Source organism: Vombatus ursinus, unplaced genomic scaffold (genome assembly GCF_900497805.2).
Source record: "Vombatus ursinus unplaced genomic scaffold, bare-nosed wombat genome assembly UNPS02011613.1, whole genome shotgun sequence".
Taxonomy (NCBI): domain Eukaryota; kingdom Metazoa; phylum Chordata; class Mammalia; order Diprotodontia; family Vombatidae; genus Vombatus; species Vombatus ursinus.
The window spans coordinates 2,578,452-2,595,621 of NW_020951391.1; the positions used below are offsets into that span (position 1 = coordinate 2,578,452).

General features: G+C 51.9%; 2 protein-coding genes across 3 annotated transcripts in view; one reads left to right on the forward strand and one right to left on the reverse strand.

The window, feature by feature from the left end:
- Positions 1–2,253: 2,253 nt before the first annotated feature.
- PSRC1 (proline and serine rich coiled-coil 1) lies at positions 2,254–7,733 on the forward strand. Of its 2 annotated transcripts, XM_027856791.1 has the most exons (8): positions 2,254–2,336; positions 3,853–3,909; positions 4,048–4,105; positions 4,930–5,368; positions 6,132–6,246; positions 6,345–6,590; positions 6,879–6,972; positions 7,161–7,733. In XM_027856791.1, the coding sequence occupies exons 2-8, from the start codon at positions 3,891–3,893 to the stop codon at positions 7,162–7,164; spliced, it is 975 nt and encodes a 324-aa protein (XP_027712592.1). In that variant the 5' UTR covers positions 2,254–2,336; positions 3,853–3,890; the 3' UTR covers positions 7,165–7,733. The 2 variants fall into 2 exon arrangements, with proteins under 2 accessions (XP_027712592.1, XP_027712593.1); XM_027856792.1 differs by lacking the exon at positions 7,161–7,733 and having other exon boundaries at positions 6,879–6,976.
- A 2,637-nt stretch (positions 7,734–10,370) lies between these two features.
- CELSR2 (cadherin EGF LAG seven-pass G-type receptor 2) overlaps positions 10,371–17,170 on the reverse strand; it is a 51,746-nt gene continuing 44,946 nt past the window's right edge. The window contains exons 24-34 of the mRNA XM_027856746.1: positions 16,738–16,912; positions 16,075–16,187; positions 15,626–15,705; positions 15,368–15,494; positions 15,046–15,168; positions 14,170–14,297; positions 13,824–13,912; positions 13,509–13,691; positions 13,187–13,324; positions 12,616–12,853; positions 10,371–12,092 (exon numbers count right to left, since the gene is read on the reverse strand). Coding sequence (XP_027712547.1) covers positions 12,071–12,092; positions 12,616–12,853; positions 13,187–13,324; positions 13,509–13,691; positions 13,824–13,912; positions 14,170–14,297; positions 15,046–15,168; positions 15,368–15,494; positions 15,626–15,705; positions 16,075–16,187; positions 16,738–16,912 — 1,416 coding nt within the window. The 3' untranslated portion in view covers positions 10,371–12,070. The remainder of the gene's footprint in view (positions 12,093–12,615; positions 12,854–13,186; positions 13,325–13,508; positions 13,692–13,823; positions 13,913–14,169; positions 14,298–15,045; positions 15,169–15,367; positions 15,495–15,625; positions 15,706–16,074; positions 16,188–16,737; positions 16,913–17,170) is intronic.

Below are 17,170 nucleotides of genomic sequence, written 5' to 3' on the forward strand. Positions count from 1 at the left end.
GTCCTGTTTCAGTAGATAAAACTCTAAGGCCCCAACAGTGAGTCTAGAAGAAAGGGAAAGTGGCTCTGTTTCACCGGCTTTTTCCCCTGGTTCTACAACTTTCAACTTAAAAGGCATTAATCCCCGGCCAGCCTCAAATGAGTTTCCTTTTGTGGTCAACTGATTATTACTTCACCCATACAGCCTGCAAATAAATACCTTGGAGTGAGAGGGGCACAGTGACTTCTCACTTCTGTGGGCACAATATGGCTCCCCCCCCACATCACCATCAAGTCCCATCCTGGCACCTCAGGAAAGTGGGATAGTAGAAAGGCAGTGACTCCTGGCTCTCCCAGGGACCCCAAGCCTCCCCAGTAGGTAATTTAGGAAATCTAAACAGTTCCTCAAATCCTGGAAGGCGGTCTTAACTGAGAAGCCGTCATGGCTCCTCAGCCCCAAGTCACATAAACGTGCAACTTCCTGGCTTCCCCTTTTCCTTCACCCCTCAGAAGCCTTTTAATTTCCTATCACAGTTATTGCAATTGGCACTTCCTTAACAGATGGCTGTTGTCCAGCACCCTCAAAGTGCCCTTAACACAGTTGAGAAGCAAAAGAGGGCCTCTGAACCCCTAATAGATGTCACCAAGTCCATTGATGATAGCTTCTGCCTCTCCTTCAAGGGCAACTCCTCAGTCCCTTGCTCTGAGTTTACTTGCTGGAATTTAGACAAAAGGGATAAAACCTGATTGTTTCCTCAGCTCTCCAGTATATTAGAATTAGTCAATTAAAAGGTGGCGGGTAGTGAGATGCTACAAGGCGTCAAAAGACTGCAGCAAGAAGTGAGCAAAAGGGGGACAGAAAAACTGGAGAAAACGGAGACAAGAACTAATTATAGGGTATGGAAGTGACCCTCCCCTCCCCAGTGGACTCAGTAACTGTAGGTGAAGATTTTCCCCTTTTTTTTTGGAGGGGGACCCGAAAGGTGCTCAGATTTTAGCTTCTATTTGACAATTTTCTCATCACTTTTTGAAATGCAATATTTGCTGACTTAAATAAAGTTTTACAGCCATTTCCTGTTAAGCTGTCTATATCAGTTTTCTTGTAGGTTAAGATGCTTCCCTGAAGAAAATGCCAAGTAGCTCTTGGTAAAAATAACTGATGTTCACAACCACAACCTCGGGTTTTCAGTAAGAGAATGACATCACAAGCATCTCTCTGGGTTCGAGGAGACAAGCATGGGGGGATCACACAGGCTGTATTTTCCCAACCAAATTTCGGGGTGCATGGAGAGAAAGATAGTCATTTTGTAAGGCGCTAAGTTTTGTTTTTTTTCTGATAGATTGTTTTTTTGTTTTGTAATAGATACTGCATTTGTGTCCATGATGCTCTTTTTTGAAGAACGGGAAGCAAGTGGTACAGCGGATGCGTGACTTAAGGCCAATCGATCGCTTCACCGCCCAGGGCCTCAGTTTCCCCATCTGTTCAGGGTGGGAAAGGCTTTGAGCTAGATGACCTTGGCGGTTCCTTCTCTCTCTAAATCTGTGGATCTTCCGTTATCTCGGAAAGCCACGCGCGGAAAACCACCTCCTCCCGTGGGTTTTTAACACCGTTTCCCTCGCGTGTTTAGGCTTTCATTCAAACAGTAGGCGCCTATTAAGTGCGGTTAGAGCGCGAAGAGGAAAAGGGCCTGCCCTCGGGGAGCTTACGTTCTCGGTGGGGGAGGGGCGTAAGGATACAAGTCCACAAATAAAGACGGGGCGGGGGCGGGGTGAGGGGAAGACTAACAACTGAGGACAATCAGGGAAGGCTTCTCGTAGGCCGAGGCCCGAGCTGAAGGTGGCGAGGTGGCCACTGAGGGGGCAGCAGGGGCCTTTCCATCACCGCCTCTGATTGGGCAGCCCGAGACCCAGAGCCGCCGAGCCGAGCCACCGAGGGAGCCGGTTGGAGCGCAGTAACTGCCCGCGGAGGCGGGGCTGGGCGTTCAACGGACGCTCATTGGCGAATTGTCTCGGGCGCACCTCGCCCCGCCCCCTCCAGGTTTGACCGGCGTTCTCCCCGTGGGTGGGGGTGGGAGAGGAAAGCGCCCCCTTGCGCGCTCTCGCGCCGCGACGACCTGGAGAAGCTGCAGCCTACTACTCCTCTCGGGCCTCTTTCCGTTCGAACGCCCCGCCCCTCCTCCCTTGGCCTTCCGGCCTAGAGACTCCGCCCCTCTGGGCGGAGTCAAGAAAGAGAGGTTACCAATCATAGAACGCTTCAGGGAAAAAGGGGTAGGGCCTGGGAGATTCGAAAGGTGCCCCGCGCCTCAGGGATCAATTCCCGCGACTAGATTAAGAAAAAGGGTCCACGGGCTGCGCAAGGTAGGGGTCCTGTGAGCCGAGTGAAGTGGGGGGGGGTGGGGCGAAGGATTGGCGTGGGGCGACAGGTCGGGGGGCGTCGGGGAATTGGAAGTGACGGGAGAAAAGGTGAGAAGAAAAGGTCGGGGTTGGAGGAAGGGGTCCGCGATGGGTGGGATGAGGCCTGGAGGAGGGGGGGCTGCAGGGCTGGGGAAAGGGGGGAGCGTGCAGGGTCGGGGGGTGCGGGGCGTGCAGGGGCAGGAGGCAGTGGGGCATGCAAGGTGGGGGGGTGCTACGTGCAGGGCCGGGGACTTCGGGCAGTGGGGAGTGCAGGGCTGGGGGAAGGGGCGTGCAGAGGGAGGGGGTGGCTTGCAGCGGGGAGGGAGACTTGCATGGCCGTGAGGAGGCGCGCGGGACGGGGGTTGGGGGGGTGCACGTGGAGCGGCCGCCGAAGCAGGGGAGAAAGCATCCCCCATTCATTCCTCGGGATGGAGGGGGAGGAGTTAGAACATACACACCCCCGCCCCCGCCCCCTCCGATACCTGGTGTATTTACTCGCAGAGGATACAGTTCAGGTCTTGGAACTCTGGAAGACCTGAGTTCAATTCAGATTCTGGGCAAGTCACCTAACTTATGTTTCCTCCTCTATAAAATGGGGATAATAATAGTACCTACCTCCTAGGGTGGTTGTGAGGATCAAAGGAGATCACTTTGTAAAGTGCTCTGCAAACCTTAAATCACTGCATACATGCCGGTTATTGTTAGCATCATCATCTTCATCATCAGAGAGCAGAGCATACCTATCAAAACCTGGGAGCCTGGGGCTTTTGTCCCAGCTCTCCTATTGACTAGCTGGGCCTGTGTCCAGACTCTGTCAAAGGAACAGATTGGACTGAGCCACTTTTGTTTAATTTGTATATATTGTTTATTAACTGAGCTGTGTAGGAGTCAGATCATTTCCTGTGTCCCCCCCCCCTCCATAGAATATAAACTTCTTGGGGGGCAGAGATTCTTTTTGTTTTGTTTGGTCTTGGTCTTTGTATCCCCCTCAGTGGCTGACACATAGTGCTTAATAAAGGATTATTGAATTGAATCCCCTCCAGCTCTGACAGTCTGTGCTTCCATAACCCTGGCTCTCTCAGCCTAATCCAGAAAATTGTGCCAAGGAATCCACAGCATCTCCCAGATGGAAGGGTCCTATGATCTAGTAGTCCAACCTGTACCCGAAAGAGACTTCCTCCTGCAGCAACATCGCCAGCAAAGAGTTACCCAGCTTCTGAAAAATCTAGTGAGGGGTGGCCACTCACAGTCTTCGAAGGCAGTCCATTCCACTTTGGGGCAGTGGCAGCTATGATTGTTAGGAAGTTTCATCTTAACAAGAGTGGAAATGCACTTCTCTGCAATTTATGCCTGTTGTCTCTAGTTCTGCTATCTGGAACCGATAGCAGAACCTAGAGAAGTGGGATGGTGGTAGCAAAGTCGGGAGTGCCTGCTACGGAGAATGAGGGAAGACCCCAAAAGTACCATGCTTTCTTTCTAGTTCTGGCTCAAGGTGACTCTGATCCTGCCGGCTACAACATGGAGAATTTGGAGGAAGGTAAGAAATCTCAGGTGCTGAAGTGGGGATTGGCCAGAGGCAGTCTGGAATCTGAATCCTTTATAGATCAATATTAAGGAGACAAAGTTGGGAGGTGGGGAGGGATCAGCCTTAGCACCTTATTATTTCTCCCTTCAGATGTAAAGTTTATTGTGGATGAGACATTTGATTTTATCGTGCCATCACCTTCTGATAGGTAAGGGTCCCTTTGCCCTGTTTCTCTCTGTGTTTGTTACTCACTGAAGCCTTGAGAACTGGGCAGTTTGGGGAGGCTGGCATCAATGAGCTGGGGTGGCTGGCCAGATGATTGGTACCATCAAGGATTAGCAGTAACAGTACTGAGCTGGGAGGGATTGATGGTGGCTGTGTTGGGATTTCAGGGCAGCAAAAAGAAGAATAAAGACGTTTGCTCATCCCTCAATGTGGAGTTTTCCTGGGCCAGCCATGCCCAAGGTGGTCTGTTAGCTGTTTCATTTGCTAGTTGGTACAGCAGCAAACATGCACTGGCTCTCCAAAAATGCAGGACACACTTTTAAGTTTAGTCTTCATTATTAACACTTTATTACTTTCTTAACTATAGACAGTCGACAAAACAACAAATCTAGCCCTGATCTGTAGCGTTTGCCAATTTCTGAGGTGTAAATGGAAAATTGAACAGTTGTCCCTGGAGCCTAAATAAGTTGGCTCCAGCACACCACTGCTGGGGTATCATTGAGACACTAACTTTACAGCCAGAGCAAAAGCTAGAACTTTGAATGTATGAAAAAAAATCATTAAGCCCTTACTATGTGCCAGGCACTATGGTAAGCACTGAGAATATAAATATTTTAGCCAGACAGTCCCTATCCTCAAAGAACTTATATTCTAATAGGGAAATGCAACCCATAGAGTGGAGAGCTGACTTTGGGTTCAGCTGGCAGACCTATTGCTTGTTCCCTAGTCCCGTCCCCTCCTGCCCCCCTTTTCCTGGGTGGGAATGGTGCCTGGTTCTGGAACATCTAGATTTGCTCTCTGACCCAGCCGTGAGGAGGAAGAGGCTGCTGACCCAGTGATTCCTGAGCGGCCACCTAGGCGGGGTCTGGCCCACCGGAGTGACCTGAACATAGTGGCCGAAGAACCTCAGGGGTTAAGGCTCAGCTTGGGCCCTCTCAGCCCTGAGAAGTTGGAGGAAATTCTTGATGAGGCCAACCGTCTGGCAGCTCGACTGGAGCAGTGCGCCCTGCAGGAGAAAGACGCTGGTGGTGATGGCAAGGGGCGGCGGGTGAAGGCCAGTCCCCGACGTGAGACATTTGTGGTGAAGAACAGTCCTGTCCGAGCCCTGCTGCCCACCGTGAGCTCTCCTGTCCGGGGGCCCTCTGCTCCGGGAGGCCTGACCCCCCGACTCCGCAGCAGTGAGAAGAAGGGGTCAAGCAGGGTTCTTCGAGCCACATCTGGAAAGAAGCCTTCTGGCACTAAGAAGGTGAGGATGGAGGGGCATCTGGGGATAGATACTCCAAGTGACCTAGGATGGCAGGGTTTGTTACTGCCATGGGATGTTGGCCCCTGCCCTTACAGAGGCTTTCGTGGGGGCTGTTTGTGGCCAGTCTAGTGTGACCCATACAAAGGGGATCCTAGTGGGAAGTGTTGTGTTCAGACCTGGTTGCCACATTTTAAGAACACTGACGAGGTATGGTAGAGGGCATCCAGGATAATGAAAGGAAAGGAGACCGTGCCATAACAACTAGCATTCACAAGCACCACTCTGTGCCAGGCACTGTGCTGAGTACATTATAATTATTATCTTGTTGGATCCTCACAACAACTGTGGAAGGTAGGTGCTCTTATTATCTTCATTTTATTGAAGCAAACAGAAATGAAGTGGCTTGTCCAAAGTCACACAGCTCTAGTCAGTGTCTGAGGCAGAATTTGAACTCAGATCTTCCTGACTCCAGGCCTGACACTCTATCCACTGTACCACCCAGCTGCCTTGGCATATTTAGACTTGAGAAAACCTAAGGGAGACATGGTAGTTGTCTTCAATTAATTGAAGGGCCGTTGTGTGGAAGAGTAATTAGTCTTGTTCTATGACCCCCTTTTCCGTATTGTGACACATGCCACGCCCATGCCAGGTTCAGTCTGATGTCAGGGTTGTGCTTCACCACAGAAAACGTCCTGCCGAGGGCTCGGCTTGGAAGAGATTCTCCTTGTGTGTCCTATTTCCTTCCTGTCTCTTTGCTTCTCAGGAGGCGCCCACTGGCAGTGTGTTCCCCACCACAAGAAGTCAGTCTTCTCCCATCAGCCGGATTGCCCCTCCAGCCGGGGGAAAAGCGGGGCCCAGTGGGAGAGCACCTGCTGCTGGTAACAAGGAACATGGTGGCTTTGCCTTGGAGGGGACAGGTCCTGGGGGCGGGGGAAATTGTGGTTCTCTGCTTAGAAAGACTCTTCTTTACCGTCAGGCTTAGCTTCCACTACAAGGCCAGCTCTTGCCTTACAACTTCCCCCAAACACCCTTCAGCGCCCGGCCCGGACTCAGGGTCCAGCTGTCAGACCCAGCAGGCTGCCCACTCCTACCGCCATCCCCAAACCTGCCAGCCAGGCACTGCTCTCCAGCAGAAGTCCCCTGTCTGGGAAAGGCAGCTTGCCCCTAGGAGCTGCTCCACCTCGGAAAGGGCCATCTAGATCCAGCACAGCTGGACACCGAGGTGAGGAGGGATGGACTTGGGGGAGGACACCCCAGGGTAGGCATGTCAAACGGACCTATCTTGACCTTGCCCTTACCAAAGACAACAGCAAAAATCCTGCATTCCCTTTATTTCACACACTTGACTTAAAGATGGGGTGACAGGGAGAGTGTGGGTCAGGGTAGAGAACCCAGAGTTCTGCACATCTGGGTCTTATAGGCTTTGCTCACTGGGATCCCTGGCCTCATCATTTCCAGGGACATTCTGCTGTCTCCTTGTTAATTTATTTCTTTTGTTTGCCTCACCAAGTTCCTTCTACCCAGAGATCAAACCTTCCAGTCTCTGCTGCCTCCCGAAACCATCTACAGTCCCCCAAGAAGGTGACAATCCCTGGACTCACTAGGTAATGTATATTGGGGTGTACTAGGTACTCAGACTTGCTGGGTGGGTACCATAAATGGTGCCCAAGGTTTCCTTTTCCCTACTTTTTTGAGAGACTTAAGGATTTGGAACTTAGCTTGGGGAACAGATGGATCAGGGCTGTTGGGGGGATACCAGCAATTCAAGGTACTCATCATTCTGTCTCTTTAGGTAATGAGATCGATCAGGCCTGTGAAAACAAACCTTAGGACCAAACCACTCCAAAGAGCAGCTGCGCTCAGGCCATGCTCTCAAGCCACCTCTCTCTCCAGCTTTTAAGAGGCATTGCAGCCATCATTACCACCCATTACCAAAGGTCCTGGACCTACCTGACCCTGATGCCTTAGCTGTAGAGAGCCTTGAGGAAGTGGGAAAATCTTGCTTCAGTTGAATGAAGGGAAAGTATTTCTGGGTTGAAAGGGTAGGGAGACATTTTTGTTTCCTGAAGTGAAATATAACCCCTCTGGCCCCCGCAAAAAAAAAAAAAAAAAAAGTGAAGAATAAAAGTAACCCCTTCTCCCATCTTATCTCCACACGACCATTCAGCTGTTATTCAGGTGTTATTTGGCTGGGCAAAACTCATACGAAGTGCCCATTTCCACAGTCTCTCTGTATCTCACTTTCCAGAAGAGAGAGGTGTTTCTGAATCACATCCACCACTGGACTCAGTATTGGCTTGGGGCTAGCCAAGCCAGGTTCTGTCTTTCCAAAGTCTGTCTTCTGTAAATACTTTTTAGCCCCTAAAGGACCAGTTTTATAAATTGCATACTGGTTTGTTTTTTTTTTAAAAAGCATTTAAAAAAATAACTCGTGTCCTTATAGAAAGTGATTGTTCCATCTTTAATAAATGTTTTGTCAACTTTTGCATGACTTCAAGATTTGGGAGATGAGATGAGCTGGGGATGTGGAATGCTAACATTAGCGACAAACCCTTGTCAGAATTAGCCTCCAGAATTCTCTGCATTATGGTGAATTTGGGGGTGTTGGGTCATGGAGGAAGCTGCTTCCTTCTGGAACGTGGCAAGGCGAATTATGGTTCCAGCATCCAGGTTTCTGGGAGTTGGGATGATAACCTTCTAGGGTCCAGATCAGTAAGTTAAATGGAACTTCTTTGGACGGGATAAGTGGTCTGAGTATTTAGGGCTACTAGGGATTGGGTAGGTGGAGGAAGCTAGAGAACTGACCTCCATCAGGAAGACCTGGGTTCATGTCCCACCTCTGACACCGGCCTAGGTGTCCTAAGCGACCAAGGCAACTCTCTTAAGGCTGGCAGGCTTGAAGCAGGAGCCCATCTGCACCGTTACAGCAAGTGCCTCATCTGGCGACCTGGCCCCTATGCGATTAGGCCGGACCAAAGCTGCGAGCAGTGGAGGCTGCCTCTCGCTTCCTCACAGGAGCAATCCTTTCCCTCTTTTAAGAACTGGACAGTGTTGGGGAGGCAGCTGGCTAGAGAGGGTGTGCAGCTGCTCGCTGGTGTTATGGATACAAGGAGCCACACCTGAACTAGAGCATACTCCCCTCTGTAGGGCCCTTTTGTGGCATTCTTCCTCCTTCAAATCGCTGAGGTTCTTATAAATAGGATTTTACTTATATTCAAACGCTTGTAGGTGGGCAGGGCACATTCATCTCTTCCCTGTAAGACATCCCTTCTTGATGTTAACACAATATGGTACGTGGGCATTATAATGTTTACCAGCTTTTGGGATCATGGACAAATAACTTCATCTACTTCCTTAAGCCTGTTTCTTGTGTAAAATGAAGCTCCACATTTCCTCCATCCTAAGTGGTTGTGAGGAAAGCACTTTGTAACCCTAAATGTGATTACTACACATGGCAACCCGCTGCTGCTCCCCGAACACCCTTTGATGGACAAGGTAGGAGGGCAAGGGGTGCCTCTTACTGTTGCTTTGGCCATGGAGAGGAACCAGAGCAACTTAACTGAGGAAATGCCAAGCTTGAGATCTCCTCTCACCATCCAGGTGAAGCTAAGTCCCCAGCACTCTGTCCATGGGCCAAAGCTGGATGACAACCCAAGGCCGTTAAATCAGACCCTCTCTTCTAGAAGGGAAACTGGGACAGAACCTAATTTCAAGAAAACAAAACTGCAGCCTAGTTGGCAATGCGCCAAGCCATCTCTTTGCACCACTAGATGCCAACAGAATTTATAGAGGTCACATTTTCTGAGGAGAATGGGCCGGAGCTGGTCAGTCCAAATGAGAACTTTTCCAGTCCACCACGGCCATGTGGTTGTAGACATCAAGCAATGTGTGTGTTCCGTTGCCATCTAGTGACCATAGAGTCCATTACACCCACGGCAGTGCAGGCCCCTGCAGCTGGCTGCTCTGGACAAGCCCCTGGAGGGGTCCTTGTCACTGACCTGGTTCTTGGTTAGTTGCCCTGGCTACTTTTATTTCCAGGTCTTCACCTCACCCTAACCCTACTTTGTCCTCGTCCCTCCTCTCATTCCCACTGCCTCGTCTCACAGACTCGGTGAGTACACTCATGCCAGAGAACTACAGAATCAGATGAAGAGCTCTGAGAGGTTTTGGGGCCCCACCTGGTGAACCTCATTTTACAGAGAAGGAAATGGAAGCCCAGGACTGACTTGCCTAGTCACAGAAGGTGTATGGGAATTTGAGATGGGATGTGACCTAGATCCCAACTCCACACCCAGTGCTCTTTGGGGGACTGCTGGGAAAAACTTGGGAAGATGGAAGGTTGTCAGACCCCAGATGTCAAGCTAGAAGGGCCCTTAGAGGTGATCTAGTCTTACACCTTCATTTCAGAGTTGAAGGACTGCAGGCCCAGAAAGGTTGAGTGGTTTGTCCAAAATCATGGAGGGACACGTAAGGGACGGAGGCAGGATCTGAACCAGGCACTCTGAATGCTGATCCCCAGCTCTCTCCTAAGCCATTCTCTTTAGAGATTGACTCTAATTCCTTCTTACAAATGAGGAAACTGAGGTCCAAAGGATTTAACCCCGTTTAGCCTCAGGTCACCAGACCCAAGAATGGAAGGTTCTCAGTAACCTTTCCCAATTGGGTCCTGCCCTGAGAGAAGCAGGCCCGACCATGCTATCACAGTGCCCACACTGGCACAAGGTCCTCCCATCTAGATCAATCCCTCCTGTCCAAGCAGCTGCGTGCTGGCTCACCACCAGCGCTGTGCTCCTTAAAAACGCCAGCAACAGCAATGGTGCTGACTAAGGTTTTGTTGGTGAGCATGAGTCACGAAACAAGGGCAGGAAAGGTGCTTTCATTAGGCAGCTGTCAGGGGGCTGGGCCTCCCCGAAGATCTGGCTCACAGCCTGCCCTAAGACCTGCCTGAGCTTTCTCTGTCCACACTGACTCCCCTTCTTTCCAGAAGAATGAGACAAATGGGTTGAGCTGGCAGTGCTCAAACCTGCACAGAACTAGTTTATTCAGTAGAGGGAGAAGGCCAAACAAACAAAAACCTATAAATATTTACAGTAACAATCAAACTGTACAATCCAACAATTAGTAACAAGTTATGAGTCCAGCATCTTTGTGGGTTTTTTTTTTAAGTCTTCAAGTAGTAGAAGCAGTTACAGTTTTAACCTTTTGCAGGAATTGTAAGGGGGAGGAGAGGACTGGGAAAGAGATGGGCAGTCCAAGGCTGTAGTAAGAGCCATAAACTAACCTAACCTTACAGATAAGAAACATCAGGTTTACCAATCTGGAGTCTTTCTTCCTAGCCCATCCGCCTCCAGGAGGAAAATCGGTGACATCAGAATTTGGTCCACATGCTTAGGATAAACTGACTCAAGTAAATGGCATCTGGCAAGATGGGGGTGGGGGGAGCGGGATGGAAGCGGGGGAGAGCATGAGGCTGAAACTAGCTTCTCCCTTGAGACAGGAGTCTGAGCCTGAAACAAGTGGACCAAGGCTCTGACCCCCCAAGCCAGAAGACCACAAACACTAAATCCATGACATCAGTTGGCATCCATGACATCCTCTGGGGCAACCCCAGCCCAACACAAAAGGCAAATAAATTAAAAATAATATATATTATCTCTCTCTTCAGAGGGAATGGGGGGAGGGGGAAGGGAAGAGGGAGAGGAGGACGAGAAAGGAAGAGAATAGTTCCTGGGACTTTGAAGAGAGGCAATTCCAAGAAGAGATTAAAAACCGGAACCCACCTCAGAGGCCACAGCAGGTAACAGCAGATGACATGCAGTCAGAGCTCAACCACTGCACCCCCTCCCCAACCTAAGACCCCTTCTCATCTCCTGGGCCAGCCCCTGTCCCAGCTAGGAAGGAGCCAGCCACCTGGAGCCTCAAGCCTTTCCTATCCACCTCCAGAGCAAAGGCAAACAATGTAAACGGCCCCTCCAAAGCATGGTTTGGGCAGAAAGAAAAAAAGCACTTTTGGGTCAGCAAACTGAGCAAAAACCTTGGTTCTTGAGCACTGCCAGAGGCCTAGAGAAAAGGAAAGGGGGCACCATCCCCAGCTGGGGGTCATGGACTCCTGGGTCCTTTCCCCTTTACATTTGTTCATGCAGCATTAGGGGCAGGGAGGCTGGTCCTTCTACCACCCTTCCTGCCCCCAGACAGGGGTCTTCACTTCTTGAGAGGACACTTCAAGGGGCAATTGCGGTGTGTCTCTTATCCTCTCTCCCCCAAACTGGAGCCTATCTGGGGGTCCAGCTGGCAAGGCTAAGTGTCCCCTGCAGGAAGTGTGTGGCTTTGTCCTTTTCTTTTGGTGATGGTAGAAGGAGGGCTGGAAATTCCCATCCCCGCCAAGGACCTTCCCCTCCTCCCAGAGGCACAGCAGATGGGAAACTGGGGGGAGGCAGGGGAGAATCCTAGGAGGTCCCATCCTCTAGTGGGCGGAGTAGAATCAGTTTTCATCATATAAAAAATTCATCCCTGAAGACACAAGAGCGGAGATCCTTCCAGTTTTTTTTCTTTCTTTTTTTCCTCTTTTCTGAAAAAATGTTTCCTTGGAAGTGTGGCCCCAGGGGTCCAAAGTGCATTGGGGCCAAGGGGAGATGGCAGGGGTGATTGGCACAAGATAGGCTGGGGGAGTGGGCATTCCTCTTGGCAACGCCCAAAGGCTCCTCAGATGGATGTCTCGTCACTGCTGTGGGGCAGGAAGAGGGAAATTTGGGGGGGTGGGGAGGGGGATAGGGGAAAAAGCACAAGATACAATATGGGACCATGAGGGAGTGGGGAGCCTTGGGCGTGGGGGCCACGGGCCCGGGGTTAATGCAGGAAGTTAAAGAAGAGAAATCTGGAGATGCAGGAAAGGAAAAGTGACAGAAAGGCAGAGAGCAGGTTAGTTTCAGAGCAGAGGAGACAGAAGCTTTCAACCAGAGAAGGAAAACAGAAAAGAAACCCCAGCCCTCAGATTCCTCAACTTCACCACCTGAAATCTGTATGCCCACCCTTCCCTGGCCCAGGCTTCTCTCCCTCCTGGCTGCCTCCCTACCCGCTTCAGAACGCTCTGGGTAGACAACAGCCTTACTGAGGGAGAGGCTGCCCCAGACAGCACTGGGCACCCTGTGACCCCTGACCCCTGCCACGGGAGCAGCTGCCTGGGGGGTGGAGAATAAAGGGGAGGAAGGGAAGCTTGTCAGGGGGCCATGGGGAGGCCACATACTCACTCTGAGCCTGACGAGTCCTCATCTACTGTGCCTGCCTTGATGCTCATGGCAATAGGGGTGACCCCGTTCAGCTGCTCCTGCAGAGTCTGTCGGGGAGGTGGGCGAGGTGGGAGGGGGCCGGCCCGGCTGCCCTCACTGGCTGACGAGCCCCGGGAAGACCCGGTGCCTGGCTCAGGGGGCAGCCGCAGGAGGTTGCTTTTCTCACTGATGGTTGGGAGACCCTTCTTCTTGAGTATACCTGGGAGGGAAGGAAGTAGTAGTAATTAGGGCCTGGCAGGAGCAGAGGTGGGCCCTGACGAGAACAAATACTGCCAAGGACGGGAGAGAGACAAAGAAAACATATGTACTATAAACAGGAATGACTGGAAGGCAAAGATGCTTAGAATATGGTAGTAGTTGGAACTTTAGGAGAGCCATGATTCGAACTCAGATCTTCTGCCACCAAATACAATATGCTTCCCACTATATTCCAGTCCCCTGAACAAACAGGAAGGGTGGGAGTTCTCTGGGGGATGGTGGGAGGAAGCTATATTCAGGTGAAAAATGGAAGACATGAGGCTATGTGGCTCACCTTTGTGGGGCTGCACAGCAGGTCCAGGCAGGGGGCCCAGGGTGCTATCCCGACACAAAGCTTCTCCATTCTCCTCCTTGGAGGTTGTCACAAGCTCACTAGGCCAAGGGGCTTTGCCAGGCCCTGGACCACTATCAGCTGGAGGAAGGAAAGTGGGTCGGTCCAGGGAGCCTCTCTCCCATATTCACTTTCCAAGAGCCCCGGAGCTGCTGGATGAGGACTCTCCAGGCCAGGCCCTTCCCCAGAGAATCTCAGTGTTGTGGCCAAGGTTGCTCTGCCCACCCTTCCCCAGGATACCAGCCATCCCAACTGCCCTGTCTACCTTTGGGGGTACTGTGTAATGGCAATCTTTCAGCACCAGGTCCCAGCAAGCTGTCCCAGCCTGGCTCCCCAGGGAAAGCACCATCCTCCTCCTCCTCTTCACTGTCTGATGAGTGGGTGGATGCATAGGAACCACTCTGGTCATCCTCGAGGGACAGATCACTGTCTGAATCTGTGTCAGGCCCTGGAGGGGGTGGGAGAGAGAGACAGCTCTTCCTTGTCTGTGCTCACCTCCACAGACCCCAGAGCTGCAAGCCCGTGGCAACACAGGGTGGGTGTGGGATGACAGACCAGTCAGGTGGGCTAAGGAGCTCACCGTTCTGCTGGTCTTGAGCTTCCAGGAACAGGACTCCTGGGTCCCCCAATGCAGGTGGTCCTTGGCCAGTGTTCAGGCTTGATTCTTCCCTGTAGGGAGACAAGTCCACTCTGCAGTGGGGATCCATTTCGTGATGGTGGCCTGCTCATTTTCTCCTCACCCCCAACTCTCTGACCTGTCTGTTTACCCCGTGTTTCAGTCCCAGCCCCTCTTCCACACCTCACCCACCCAGCTTGCCTCTCTCCCTTTCTTGCTTTCAATGCCCGGCTGAGTTGGTTGGGCCAGAGTGACCTCAAGAGAGCCCCTCCTCTTTGGGAGGCCCATCTTTCCTGCCCAAGGGCCTCACCTGAGCAGGAAGGGAATGTAGCTGGGCTGGCTCTTGCCTGAGCGGCTGGCACTGTGCAGGGAGCCAGCTGAGTCTCCATAGGGCTGGTAGAGTCGTCCGTCTACATAGGGACTAGAGCAGTTGTAGGACTGGGGATGGAGATAAAGGTAAGCAGTAATGGCCAGGAAGCTTCCCCCAGTCCCTGCTTCTCCCTGCAGCCTACCATGGTTCTCAAAGGGCAAGCCCTATATTCCTGGTCCTCACTTTCCCTTTGTTTAATAAAACATCCCCTATCCCCAGTAATGGGCACCTGGCAGTGAAAACCAAAGGAAGGCATTTCTGAGTGCAGTCAGCACGTGTAAAGGAGCTCATCCCTCCTCACACCCTTACAGAACCTCATGTACCACAGGAAGAGTTCTCCAAAGGTCCCCTTGGCTCCAAGCACTTGCTACCTCATAATCACCACCATTCTTGCCCCCCTCAAAAAAACCCCTACTAGTTCCCTCTAGAACTACCAGTCAAACATTCCTAGCTCTTTGCACCCAACGACCTCCTTATCCTAGATATAAACACTGTTCCATTCTGCCTTTGGGGAACAGGGAGGATTTGTGCAACGAAATTCAACCCAACCAACATTTTCTGAACAGCCACTGTGCACTCCATGCACATCACTGTGCTAGTCACTGGGGATTCAGACAGACAGAAGCTGCCTCTCCCCTCAAAGAGCTCACGTCCTACTGGGGAAGCAGGAGGCCACAACTGCCCTGTCTCTAAGGTGCACACCTCAGTGGCCCTCACCTCCAAGGTTACTGCACCCCCCTCGGCACTACCCAAGCCCACTCCAGTCCCCGTCCCTCCCCACCAAGAGCTCTTGGCCTCCCACTCTGCCCCTCTCACCGAGGTTAGAGTAGACTTGGTAGTAAGGGCAGGGTCAGGGCTGGGTTTGTGGCTACAGGCAAACCTCAGGGCCTTACGGACCTCCTTGCTGAGCACTACATATGAGAGGAAGATGAAGGGGCCCTGGAAGGAGAGGAGGGATGTAGGGGGTGTCCAGGAGTCAAGCAACCCCAGAGACCCCCTCATGACCACAAACTACTGAAAGCCCCCAAGCCCTTGAGGAACTCTCCCCACCCACCCCATACCCCCAATCTCGGCCAGCATCCCAGTGCCATAGAGTTCCTCTGGGATTCCCCGTGCCCACCCCAGCCACAGCTACTACCTGGACACAGTTGCAGGCAGCAAAGAGGTGGTGAAAGAGGAGAGCGTCACTGTTGACAGAGAGCAGGGCCAGCAGCCACGTGGCACTGAGCAGGAGCAGCACAGCAAAGGCTGAGCGCAAGCCTGAACTGAGGAGAGATGGGGCACTGCCCTGTGAGCCCGGGGTAATGACTGGACCCCATAGCGCCCTCTTATGCACTGTGGTGGGCATGGCCTAGGATAACGTCCCCAACCCCTGGTGCTACTGCCCCATACTCACACGGTGCCCTTCTTCTCAAACCCCTGGCGCTGGGCAGCACACGAGGCGCGGGCTGCCAGCAGATACAGGAAGACACTCATCTGGGCGCAGGAGAGAAGGAACGTTACCCATGGAGAGAGATGAGAGTCCAGCCCCCATCCCCAGAGGGCTCGGCCTTTCATCCACCTCAAGCCAGTGAATGTTATCTCATCGTGGTGTACCTCGGATGTTACGTTCCAAATGACAAGTGGTCTCCCTGTCAGAATGGAAGCTGCTGAGGGCAGGGGCCGTTCTCACACAGCACAAGATTAATTAACATTTCTAGTTTGCTTTTAGGAGAATAGGAGAAACCCCAAAGCCACCTGCACATGCCCTTCCACCCATACTGCCATCTCCTCTCAACATGGACTCTCACCCCCTATCACGCTTCCCCTGGGGGGGCCAGGAGGCCACCCCTTCCCAGCTCTCACCGAGACTGCAAAGGCCACAGGGCCAGCAAAGCTCCAGATGAGAGTGTCATAAATGGAGAGCCAGCAGAAGTCGGGGTTCCCATAGCCCTCAGGGTCTAATCCCACTGCCAGGCCTATGGAAACAGGAAAAAGAAGGATCAGGGATTGGAGCCTGAAAGAATAACAATAATAATCAATATTATTGTTATGGCTAACATTTATCTAGTGCTTACTATGTGCTAGGCCTCGTGCTAAGTGCTTTTTACAGGTAGTATCTCACTTGTTCTCATAACAACCCTGTGAGGTAGGTGCTATTGTTATCATTCCCATTTAACAGTTGAGGAAACTGAGGCAAACTGCTGTTAAGTCATTTGCCCAGCGTCACACCACAAGAAAGTATCTGAGGCTGGATCTGAACTCCTAACTCCAGGCCCAGGGCTCAATCCACTGTGCTACCAGTTGTTTCATAGGGAGAAGATGACAGGGTCCCCGGGTTCCTGTGCCATCTTCTTCAGGGAACTATCCTAAAGTGGTCCCCTTTAACACTGGAACCCTGGTTGCCATGGGGTGCCTAGCTTTGGGCTCCTAGACCTGATATAATGGATGACCAACTCCTGTGTAGCATAGGTGGACCTGGTACCACCAGCTGGACAGTGATGGGGCTCCTATGAAAGAGGCGGGCACCTGTGATGAAGGCGGGCACTCCCCAGCCCAGCATGTAGTAGAAGCGCATGGGGCCAGTGTTGACGTCTCGAACCTCAGTAAGGGCGCGGTACAAGTGCAGCGCCTCCAGCAGGGCCCAGGAGAAAGCGCACAGGTACAGAAAGTGCAGCAGGATGGCGATGACCGTGCAGGCAAACTGTGAGAGCAGGGCACAGATGAAGGTTCAGCCCAGCCAGGGCCCCAGGGTCTGTCAGACCAGGGCCAGAGGCTGTGCCTGATTCCTGGGTTCCCTTCCCTAAAGCCATAGTATGTGTGGAGGGCACACAGGGTCCTTATTCTGGGGTCTGTGAACTTGGGTGGGAAAAATGATATCTTTACTTCTATTAGGATAATTCTCTGTATTTCATTTTACATACATGATCCTGAGAAGGATCCATGACCCACAGAACAAGGG